This window comes from Homalodisca vitripennis, chromosome 8 (genome assembly GCF_021130785.1).
Source record: "Homalodisca vitripennis isolate AUS2020 chromosome 8, UT_GWSS_2.1, whole genome shotgun sequence".
NCBI classification, from domain to species: Eukaryota; Metazoa; Arthropoda; class Insecta; order Hemiptera; family Cicadellidae; genus Homalodisca; species Homalodisca vitripennis.
In genome coordinates, this window is record NC_060214.1 from 116544160 (window position 1) to 116557361 (window position 13202).

The window sequence follows — 13202 nt, forward strand, 5'->3', positions numbered from 1 at the left end:
TGATGAAAAAGGAGTGCGTGCGCATCAATATCCCTTCCTCTGTTTTGTGAGGAACAAGCTGGTGTGCGTGGATTGCCTACCACTCTCATAGTTTGGGCACTACAACGCACCAAAGTTATCAGTTTTTCATTTCCGAAAAAAATGTACATGTTTAAATTAAACTAAAAATTCATTAAATGTAGAACTGTTTTAATGATAAGTTACAAATAAAAGTTCACTTATCAAAGGATTACATTATTTCTACCAAATAGTGGGGGGGTCGTCCCCAAACCCCTTTTCTGCCATTGAGCCATAAATAAGTACTACTACCTATTTGAGTTTTAATTGTCAAAAACATAAAAATTATATTTATCTAAAATCACTAAATAAAATAAAAAAGAATACTATGGCTTTTAGATTTGTTTATATTTTTAAAAAAATACACAATCTTCCACAATTATTGTGTAAGTTTGTCTGGCGTTCAGAAATACTAAAAGCGACAAGTTAGAAAATTAGAGCTCGTTTGTTACACAACGTGGCATTTACATTTACTCATTCAGGATCCGTTTGGTTACCGTAACTGTTTAAATACAGAAGGCTTTAACGCATACTCAGTCATGCTGAAGGTCATAACTTGTTTGTATAAGCCTTGTTACAAACAAGAATGAATGAATACTGGTTAATCAAACAAACGTTAACTAACATGTTGAAACAATACTGAATAAACTGAAAATTAGTTTAATGTATTACAGTTAAATCTTTCAAAGACAAAAATAACATAATTTTCTAAAAGTTTGAACAATTTTTAGCTTGCTATGAGTCTAAAACATGAAACTAATGTATTTACACTTATTAATGTATGAACAAAATACAATAGCTCTGACATAAACTGAAAAAACTTCCAATAATCATTACGATTCTTGTTTAAAGACGATTCAAATTTACGAGTCTCATTGAATTAATAACTACAATTGGTCAACAGATTTCTCTAGTGATGCACTATGTTCTGGTACATCCTAGGTCGGATTGCTCTGTGAACAGTTTTCCAGAGAGGTATGAGTTCTAACTTTTCTGTACTCTTTACTTACCATTACTACAAAATATCAATTAGATTTATTAAGAAGAAAGGTTCCAAACAATTTATTAGAGTTTAACAGGAAGATAAAACATTCTGAAACTTTGTTGGCATTGTGAAATTTTTTTGTTAGCAGTTGAGCCAGATGAAGTAGAAAAGATTAGGGCAAAATTCTCAAATTCTAAAAGTATAGATTTTTATTGGATGCAAAAATTACTTGGTCGAAAAACTATTCCTTTCATTAAAGAACCATTAACATTCGTTTTTAATATATGTTTGGAGTTTGAGTATTTTTCGGATTTACTCAAAATATTGAAAGTTATTCCAATTTGTAAAAAGGGTAACGGACATTTACCCCAGGATTATCAACCTGTTTCTATTGTTCCTTTTTTTCCAAAAATTAGTTTATAATGCACAAGCAACTTTCATTTTGTTTCAAAACTTTTAATCTTTTTACCAAATCACAATATGGCTTTAAAAATGGGCGGCCAACAATAACTGCTGTTATGGATATTGTAAATCACTCCCTTAATTTAATTGATAATAAAGAATCTGTGGCTCTATCATTGTGGAGAAAGTTACTACTAGAGTTCCACAAGGCTCAGTACTTGGTCCATTTTTCTTCAATATTTTTAATTGATGACTTGCCACAAAATGTATATGCGGGTGTTGTTATTTATGCAGATGACACTTCTCTCCTGTAATCATAGTCTCACAAATCTTGAATGGCCTTGAAGCCATTGGAAGGTGAAGCCTTGAATTGGTTTTCCTCCAACAATTTCCTTTGTAATCAAGACAAACCGAAATATTATTTTAAGCTTATCAGCTCAAACTCAGTAGGTTTAATCAGTAGTTACTTGTCATATAAATTGATTCAAAATTAAATTGGTCGGATTACATTAAAAAACTCCTACTGTAGGATTTTTAGGGTTAGTTACATGATTTGAAAATTGAGAGACATTGTTACGGTAGAGTATTTAAGAACAACATATTTTGGTTTGTTTCAATCCCATAATTCTTATGGTCTGATTCTCAGGAGTCATGCAACATCTGTGAGAGATATTTGTTGGATTCCAAAGAGAGTTTGATTTGTAAAACAGGCCCTTTTGACCATTGCATACATACCGTAATACAAGATAAGACACAAATACATACCGTAATACAAAATAAGACACAAATACATATTGTAATACAAGATAAGACACAAATACACACTGTAATACAAGATAAGACACAAATACATACCACTATACAAGATAAGACACAAATACATACCGTAATACAAAATAAGACACAAATACATACCGCTATACAAGATAAGACACAAATACATACCTTAATACAAGATAAGACACAAATACATATCGTAATACAAAATAAGACACAAATACATACCGTAATACAAAATAAGACACAAATACATACCGTAATAAAAAATAAGACACAAATACATACCGTAATACAAGATAAGACACAAATACATACCATAATACAAAATAAGACACAAATACATACCGTAATACAAGATAAGACACAAATACATACCGTAATACAAGATAAGACACAAATACATACCGTAATACAAGATAAGACACAAATACATACCGTAATACAAAATAAGACACAAATACATACCGTAATACAAAATAAGACACAAATACATACCGTAATACAAGATAAGACACAAATACATACCGTAATACAAGATAAGACACAAATACATATCGTAATACAAGATAAGACACAAATACATACCGCTATACAAGATAAGACACAAATACATACCGTAATACAAGAAATAAGTTTCAGCTCAATATTCCTCAGCATACATTAACTAAAATTTGTTCATTTCATAAGATAAATTGTGTAAATTTTTTTTTAACAAATTGGATTAGTCTGCTCAAGCAGTAACTCTTACTAGTTTGAAAGTAAGCTGTTGAATTGTCTGTAAAGTAATACATTTTATACAGTAGTTGGATTTCTCAACTGTGGTGTAGATTTACTGTTTGGAGTTGATTCTACATTGACTTGTCTTACGCAGAGTACTTATATCATTACTGCATAAATGTACTTTCATATTTTATAACTTTATACTATGACAATATATTTTATTTCTCTTTTATCATTTTAGTTTATAAAAATGCCTATTCAAATGTGATCAACGGCAATATATGATTTGATTGAGGGAGTATGCCATAAAACAAATTAAAATTGATTAGTAGATTAATTGTGATAATAATTATATTTGGTTTTCAGCAGAAATAATTGTGGTTTTTGAATATCTACCTTCTGTGGGAGGTAACCATTTTGATAAGAGGTTACTAATTCTTATCACCACTAAATAGTACATTACGCTTAATTACTTCCTTCAGGCAAATAATATGTTTCATTTGATAGTCTGCATTTGTGAAATTAAAACTTTGTAAAAATGACCTTTCTGGCACAAGTTTGTACAAAAACAGACTACATGTTCAAATTCTCTCTGACTTTTAAGAAATTATTGTTATATAATGCTTAAAAATAATATTTTTATTTTGTTCTAACACTTTTTAAAACTACCGGTACCTACCTACTTTATCTTTCAAAAATCTAATTTGGGAAAAACTAACTTTTTTAAGCGTTAATAGATCAAATGAACTTATAGCAATGATACACAATTCCATACTACTGTAGAAAGTACTCTGGAACAGATTTTTATATATACAAATTACCTCTTCTGATTTGACATAAGAAAATCTTACAGATAAAAGGCTAAATTAAACTTTTATGGATTGCAACAAAATAGGCCAACTTGGTGGCATTGTTTGCAAGCTACATAAAAATTATAAGAGATTCATTGAAAACTTAGTTTTACACCATGCATTTTTATTGCAAATCTTGCACACATTACTACAGTGACATCTGGGCTTATTACAACATTTTGATACTGATAACAGTATCTATAAGGGAGGAGTTCTACATTCTCAAAGACATCTGGGCTTAGTATAACATTTTGATACTGATAACAGTATCTATAAGGGAGGAGTTCTACATTCTCAAAGACATCTGGGCTTAGTATAACATTTTGCTACTGATAACAGTATCTATAAGGGAGGAGTTCTACATTACCAAAGACATCTGGGTTTAGTATAACATTTTGTTACTGATAACAGTATCTATAAGGGAGGAGTTCTACATTCTCAAAGCCATCTGGGCTTAGTATAACATTTTGCTACTGATAACAGTATCTATAAGGGAGGAGTTCTACATTCTCAAAGACATCTGGGCTTAGTATAACATTTTGCTACTGATAACAGTATCTATAAGGGAGGAGTTCTACATTACCAAAGACATCTGGGCTTATTACATTTTGTTACTGATAACAGTATCTATAAGGGAGGAGTTCTACATTCTCAAAGACATCTGGGCTTAGTATAACATTTTGCTACTGATAACAGTATCTATAAGGGAGGAGTTCTACATTACCAAAGACATCTGGGCTTATTACAACATTTTGCTACTGATAACAGTATCTATAAGGGAGGAGTTCTACATTCTCAAAGACATCTGGGCTTAGTATAACATTTTGCTACTGATAACAGTATCTATAAGGGAGGAGTTCTACATTACCAAAGACATCTGGGCTTATTACAACATTTTGCTACTGATAACAGTATCTATAAGGGAGGAGTTCTACATTCTCAAAGACACCTGGGCTTAGTATAACATTTTGATACTGATAACAGTATCTATAAGGGAGGAGTTCTACATTCTCAAAGACATCTGGGCTTAGTATAACATTTTGATACTGATAACAGTATCTATAAGGGAGGAGTTCTACATTCTCAAAGACATCTGGGCTTAGTATAACATTTTGATACTGATAACAGTATCTATAAGGGAGAAGTTCTACATTCCCAAAGACTCTGGGCTTAGTATTACATTTTGCTACTGATAACAGTATCTATAAGTGAGGAGTTCTACATTCCCAAAGACATCTGGGCTTAGTATAACATTTTGCTACTGATAACAGTATCTATAAGGGAGGAGTTCTACATTCCCAAAGACATCTGGGCTTAGTATAACATTTTGCTACTGATAACAGTATCTGTAAGGGAGAAGTTCAACATCCCCGAATAAGCTACTTTTTGTATAGCATTCCTTACACTGAATGGCAGAGAAGTCAAATAAAGTTATATGTTTCATGCCACTTATAATAAGAAATAAATTACACAGTCAAAGAATATTATTGAGGAAGTATCTAATTAATTATATATATTTTTTAATTCAGGAAGTACCTGAAACTGAAAGTAAATAAACTGCTACGATGTTGTCTAGGTGTCAAAATAACAATTTTTGTTAAATAACTATTGAAAAAGGATCATTCCAAAATATTTCTATCCAACAATTAAATAGTTTTTGGGTCAGCATTTTACTTTATTAAAAAAAATACATATTTTTTATAGTTTTCACAATTACAAAATTCATTTTTGGCCATTAACTCTTTGGATAGTTTAAAGAATCGAAGAGAAATTATTCCTTAAAATAAACAGTACTTTATTTTTAATAGTGGAATTCAGCTACTGTATACTGGACCAACAAACTGTACGAGAAGTGAAAATTAGTTAATATCTTATGTTTTTCTTTTGTGATGTATAGTTTTTGGGAAAAAGAAAGTTTGAAGCCTAGATACGTGATATCTCTGACTCTATATTTACGTGATTACGATTACGAAATTTAGGGATTATTTGTACTCATACTGCAGTGATGCAATCCCCATTACAAGGTGCTTAGGGTGCTTTTAAGGGATCCATTTCTGAAAGGGTGAATTTTGTAAAACAATTTATGCAACAGTACGCCTTATGTTGACTTCTAATAATCGTTGGCGGTCATTTACAACTTGAGATATGTCCGGTATAAACTTACATCATCTTGAGAAAATCCAGCAAAAATACTTAGAATTTCCAACCATTAAATATTCAAGTAATGGCTTAACTATTTACTCTTAATTTGTACAAACAAGATACGGTTCTACACAAAACCGAAAGTTTTGTATGAGGCTTTCAAAACTGCAAAACAAATGGAAGGCCATCTACGCTGGTTAGCATTCAGATCACGAGTACTGCTGCCTTTGTAAACATGAATCTCAGCTCCTTTTGTGTCTTCATCAACATATCTCTGAAGTTTAGCCCTTCCCTTTGCTTTTCCCTTGTTAAGCATAAAATCTATTAACACGAACCTCTCGGTGGGTTGTAAAGGATGTGCTGCACCTGGACACTTTCAACGACATAAATATTTGGTTTAATTATTTGCTTATCTTAAAGCTGAAGAAAATTATTTTTCTTGCTAATTCCCCAAAAGTTGTGATTCTCAAGAGAGAGCCATCTCTCAATATTCCACTACCCAAAACTACCAACAATATTCCAAATTTTACGATTTGTGATGTTCATCCCTGATTCCAGTCACCATGATCAGTACAGTGCAATCTCGCTAATCCGGCAGTATATCGGGAGTGGGTAGTGTCGGATTACCGAAATTGCCGGATTAATGGATGTATCGGTAAAAACGTACAAAAAACATACAAATGTACATTGAAATTTATTAGAAACCAGTTAAAGTATAGTTTAACATAAGTAGAACGCAAAAGTACAATTGGAAAATAACTAAATACACAATAAAACGTAATAAACAAACAGTACAGTATGCCTAATCTGGCTGTGAAATAAACAACGGAAGGATACAGTACAAAAAATTTGAAAATCAATATGTAAACTTACCGCCTATTAGCGCACGGCCGGATTATAGAGACTGCACTGTAAGTCATTTAGGATAACTGGTACTAAGACAGTTTCCCACTCACTAATATATATTGTTATGAAGGATGCAAACAATACATCAATCAACCATTAAATTTATTTAAAATTGGCTGTAGTTTCTGCAAGTTTCATTTTAGGTGTATATAGCAGAGATAACATATTTGTACTAATACTAACGGCTGCTATTGTCAAACATACTGATTAATGAGCTTATTTGACATGTGTAAGCACTATAAAGCACACTTAGTTCAAATTTATGAAAGCTATGTACATAGGTGAAGGTTTCACAAAGGCAGATCCAGCAATGATTTTCAGAAGAGAGCTTGGTTTTAGTTTACCAGTATCTTTACTATAACAGGTCATTTCGGATTTAGATACAACAAAAAGCAAAATGTTTAGAAAGAAACTTTTCCTCACACTCTGTTTGGTTGATCAAGCCGTTAAGTTTGTTAATTTTATCTTTTGAATAATTATAATAAAGGAGTCAGATAGGTTTTTTTCATAAAAATGTCTTTTATCAAAATCTTGGAGGGGGCCATGGCCTCTTCCCAGGATCCACCTTTGGTGTTGCATTGTACAAATCCAAACATACACATTTTCAAATTATGGTGCTTTTAGTTTCTGGGGTGCCATGGTTGCTGAAAATGAAAAATATCTTTAATTTCAGTCAGGAGGATGCTTGACTGCAAAATGAACATTTCTAGCCCTTTGAATGCCAATCCCCGATTTTACCAGGCGTCAAAAGTAGTTTTAAAAGTGCCAACATCCGATTTTACTAGACGTTTGGGAAAAAAAATCACCAAAAATAAAAAACTTTATATTTTTTAACTAATGTTATATTAAATTGTTTGTGAATAACTGTTCTTTTCAAAATAAATTGTTACAGCACACTTCCGATCAATTGACTTTAACGAAAATCAATCTAGAACTCACATACAAACATTTTTGGTTGACATGGCTTCCGAAAACAGTGTGACATTAGTTTCTTAAATGTTGTATAACTCACTCATTATTGAAGATAATGATACACATTTTACAAGATTTATTTACAAATTGAATACCCTTTCCAGTGATATGGACACAGAAAAGGATATGAATTTTTTGGTAATGTTAATTTGGTTGAAAAATGAAATTTAAATAAATTCTGAAATTTTCTAATGTAAGCCCATTTTTTATATTCCTAAATTTAATTTTATGGTAACTTTGTTATTTTATGTTAATTAGTGTTCTTGCCAAAGCTCTACTACCTATAAGAGTGGATTAGCTAATGTGTACCTACTGTTCCTAAAAGATCAAAAAAATAAGTAAAAATATTAAAAAATAAAATTATTTTGTGATATTATAGTTTTTTTTTATAAAGAACCCGGTTTTTGTTTATAGGAGAATATTCCATACCTCCATGACCCTCCCCCCTTTCTTCTTCTTCTTCAAAGTATGACGCAATCCTGTGTAGTTAGTTATTCAATTTACTAAACATAGAATAAGTAAAAAAAAATAAGTCTTTAACATTTTGTTTTAACAGAATAACATAAAGGTGGGGCAGTAGGATTAATATTGTACTATTATCCTCTGGGAAATCGCATTTGAAATGTGTCATCCTACCTACCTCTTAATCACTGATAAGGTCTTCAGCTCCTTCTGAGACCAACAGTTAAAATAATTATTTTCTGAAAGCAATTAGGGTATTCTATAGAGGACAGTTTAGACTATAATAAACCTTCCAAATTTAAATCCTTAAGTTGTAATACAATTATTACAATAATAGCAAGTTTTACTGGTAGAAATATTTAAATTGTGAGTACGTACCTGTTAAAACGACCAGAGAGAACATCAAAGTACTTGAAACCCCCTTCATTGTCAGCGAATAGGAAATAAATAACCCTATGGCGCTCACAGAAAAGAACGAAACCTTTGACAACTACTCAAAACTGTACAGCCTGCTGTCGATATCCTCGCACGGAGCCGGCCGGCTTCAAACTAAACTAGTCTCACTCTTCTGTACATCAAATATTGCGTCATACACTCGCACGTCGCACGGTGCTAACACCAACACCGAGAGAAAAAGAGAGGGGAGCGAATTGGCGATAACGGTGTCGCACAGCTGATTCTCCCTCCAAGATTCGGTGAAATTTCTCCCGCGCAATCTGTTGGCGATCTGGAGACAGTCTGACAGGATGTAATGATTCACGAGTACAAATAATGACTACACTTGTTCCCTCTGTGCTTGCGGCAGGTGTTGTTTTATTTTTGGCTCGAAATCGCCCCACCATTTCCTCACTCATCACAATTTAGATTGCGGTTCCAATAATTGTTCTGCCAGTCTCTCAGTAAGTAAACATCTGGTAAAATTCTAATAGACGGCCATTTTTTTCTTCGCTAATTACATTTATATGCAGATGCTTGTAAACGAACATAACAATATAATTATTTTAATAGTCTTGATCACGTATACGTTTACAAATTAGGAGCTTTTTGGGAGTGAATAATCATACTGTGATCACAAAACACTGTATCAACCGTAAAACTAGGCTTAACTTATCACGGTATATACTTTAACTCGATATAAATAAAATGAAGTCGTGGGGTTGCACCAATAATAAAATTTAAACAAAGTTGTATATAATTATCTAAAAGTTAATTCTAATTGTAAAATGTATATATTGTTTATTTATTCACGCGTTCCTCACGTACATTGAGTTTCATAACAATCGATTTCGCATTGTTTTACTGAGATTATAATTCATTTAATTAACACTGTTATGCACTTTCAAACAATACGATATTATTATAAAGACAGAACATTCAACAAGAACCGCAATTAGTTTTAAAATAATCGAACCAAAGCAGATTACAGTATACATATATAGGTAAATCCCTGATTCTACAACGTACGAGCTCTAAGATCACCATGTAGGATCAAAATGTTATAACAATCTTCCTTAGAAATTATATCAGAGGCTACATACAATTAATTTAAAGTAAAGTTTTAAAATGTTCCTCATCAATAAGGCCATGTGTTTCTTTGATGAAATTGTAATGTGGTAATTCTAGAAATAAGGCAGTCTTCAATTAATAGTTTTGTGCCCAAAACTGTTGAAATTGTAACTGTAGTAATTTTAATAATTTTATTTTAAACTTTATTTTCTGTGATACATCTTGTTTTTTGTGTATGTATTCTTATATAGTATAGACCGAAATTAATATCCTGGTACTATTCGACTGGTAGCCTAAACGGCAAAATTAAATAGTAACTTGGTTTCAGTGTGGTCAGGATTATCTAATGAACTAGTCTACAATGATAATAGGATTTCGGACATTTTCCTTCGTTATATATTACAAAATGTAGTCTATACCACAACGTTACGACGATTGAAATCTATCCTTTTCGTCAAGTGCGAAGATAATTAGTACGTGGAAAAAAGAAAGAAAAGGGGAAGAGAAATAAATGGGTGAAGAAAAACAATCACCTTCTTTTCTTTCTTGTTTCATGTACCAATTCTTTGCACCTGACGAAGAGGATAGACCTAAATCCTCGAAACGTTGTGTAGGCTAATACATTTTGTAACATATAACGATGACAATGTCCGAAATCTTATTATCCTTAAAAACCTTGCATCGCCATTAACAAACTTTGAACCAAAAATATTCTGCAATGTTCGTCAAAGGTGCAATTATCATTAATTAGCATATTAACACTTTCATTCTCGGACGTTGACTTGCTTTGTCCCGCTACCCACTTGAGAAAGAACACGTAATGCTGCGAAGAGGTGAGTGTGGGATTTACAGAATGCCGACACGTCACAGACAACCAGTGGCGTAGCCAGGAATTTTATTCGGGGGGGGGTGGGTCCAAAACCAGGAGGGGGTATCCACCTGGGGGAAATGTTTGATCAACATGGTACTACATAGAGGGTTTCAAACTAATTTTAACACTTTTCATAATCGAAAAAACTTCGATTAATTTTTTTTTATACTTATGTTTTTATTTCTTTTATGATGAAGCAAAGTAGTTGTCTTATGTCCAAATAAACATACATAAAGTGTTGTAGTTTTTCTAGAGCCTCAAACTCTTTTGAATAGATGAGTAAGGCAAGAAAAACAGCAGTGTAGATCATTAGTTAAAATATATTTATATCATTTTAACTTTGCGAAAATGAATAATTAACTAAATATTAGTCGCAATTAGAGCACTAACCTACTATTTCCACTTCTGGTCATTTCATCGATCACTTCGTAACTGTTGATTGGAGATGGATAGTGAATTAGCAGTAGAGTAAGCCCATTTAATCGTTGCTTCTTGTGTATCATCCCCTGATGTGATATAAGATTTTGTTATTTAGTAAGAAGATGTTTATAAAAAGTTTTCATATAAAGATTATTATTAATTTTTGTTTAGATGATTCCGGTGAGTTTCGACAGCGTATAAAAGTCTAGGCCGGCCACAGTGGGTGGGTTTCCATTTGATTGCATGCGTTTCAACAGTGTATAAGAGGCAGAAAACAAGTCGTAGAAATATCCACAAATACAGGTATTCACCATTCAAAGGAGGAAGTCATTAGGTGCGGTATACCACAGGGCTCTATTTTGGGACCAATCTGGTTGTCATCTCTATAAATAATCTTCCCAAAAATATAAACCATAGCAAGATTATCATGTACGCCGATGACTGCACTTTACAAACATCAGAGTCTACTGCGTCAGCAGCAGTTGATGCTGCCAACAATAGCCTCGCTCAAGCTTTTGAATGGTTTCTCAAAAATGGCCTTGTTCTCAATCTAACCAAGACAGGCTTTATCCGTTTCACAATACTTAAAACACCTAGCAGTTACATATTCCCAGGCAGTGGACTTACCTACAACAGCTCATTGAAAACTTTGTCTGCCACCACATTTCTTGGGCTTCATTTGGATGCCCATCTGGGAATCTCATGTAGCTGTCATCTACACAAGACTCCGACCAGTATGCTATGCTCTCGAACGCCTTGCTCAGATATGCAACATCCAAGTCATCCTCGTTGTATATTTCTTCCTATGTGGAGTTAATTTTAAGAAAATTATTTTATTGCAGACATGTGTTTCGGTATTAAACCATCATCAGTGTAAACATTAACCTGTAACTCATGTTTTTTTTAATAGTTATTCTTACCTTGATGTGTTTAGTTGTAATATAACTTAAACAAATACAATATTATTAATATGATTATTATTAAAATGCTAGACCAGCCGCGTGGACGGGTGTCAATAAAATTTCAAGCATTTCCACAATGAATAAAAGGCTAGGCCGACCGGAGTAGGCGGGTGTCTATTTAATGGCAAGCATTTTGACAGTGCATAAAAGGCTGGGCTGGTCGCAGTGGGCGGGTGACCATTTAATAGCAAGCATTTCGAAAATGAATAAAAGGCTAGGCCGACCGGAGTGGGCGGTTGACTATTTAATGGCAAACATTTCGACAATGAATAAAAGACTAGGCCGACCGGAGTGGGTGGGTGTCTATTTAATAGCAAGCGTTTAGAAAATGAAAAAAAGGCTAGGCCGACCGGAGTGGGCGGGTGTCTATTTAATGGCAAGCATTTAGAAAATGAAAAAAAGGCTAGGCCGACCGGAGTGGGCGGGTGTCTATTTAATGGCAAGCATTTCGACAATGAATAAAAGGCTAGACCGACCGGAGTGGGCGGGTGTCTATTTAATGGCAAGCATTTCGAAAATTAATAAAAGGCTGGGCCGACCGGAGTGGGTGGGTGACCATTTAATAGCAAGCATTTCGAAAATGAATAAAAGGCTAGGCCGACCGGAGTGGGCGGGTGTCTATTTAATGGCAAGCATTTTGACAGTGAATAAAAGGCTAGGCCGACCGGAGTGGGCGTGTGTGTATTTAATGGCAAGCATTTTGACAGTGCATAAAAGGCTGGGCTGGTCGCAGTGGGCGGGTAAACATTTAATAGCAAGCATTTCGAAAATGAATAAAAGGCTAGGCCGACCGGAGTGGGCGGTTGACTATTTAATGGCAAGCATTTCGACAATGAATAAAAGACTAGGCCGACCGGAGTGGGTGGGTGTCTATTTAATGGCAAGCATTTCGACAATGAATAAAAGACTAGGCCGACCGGAGTGGGTGGGTGTCTATTTAATGGCAAGCGTTTAGAAAATGAATAAAAGGCTAGGCCGACCGGAGTGGGCGGGTGTCTATTTAATGGCAAGCATTTCGACAATGAATAAAAGGCTAGACCGACCGGAGTGGGCGGGTGTCTATTTAATGGCAAGCATTTCGAAAATTAATAAAAGGCTGGGCCGACCGGAGTGGGCGGGTGTCTATTTAATGGCAAGCATTTCGACAATGAATAAAAGGCTAGACC

General features: G+C 33.7%; 2 protein-coding genes across 2 annotated transcripts in view; one reads left to right on the forward strand and one right to left on the reverse strand.

The window, feature by feature from the left end:
- LOC124368342 (G-protein coupled receptor Mth2-like) overlaps positions 1–8895 on the reverse strand; it is a 57647-nt gene extending 48752 nt beyond the window's left edge. Inside the window, exon 1 of the mRNA XM_046825618.1 lies at positions 8656–8895. Coding sequence (XP_046681574.1) covers positions 8656–8704 — 49 coding nt within the window. The 5' untranslated portion in view covers positions 8705–8895. The remainder of the gene's footprint in view (positions 1–8655) is intronic.
- Positions 8896–9044: 149 nt separating this feature from the next.
- LOC124367967 (troponin C, isoallergen Bla g 6.0101-like) overlaps positions 9045–13202 on the forward strand; it is a 30926-nt gene continuing 26768 nt past the window's right edge. The window contains exon 1 of the mRNA XM_046825204.1: positions 9045–9176. The gene's annotated coding sequence lies outside the window, so the exon portion shown is untranslated. The remainder of the gene's footprint in view (positions 9177–13202) is intronic.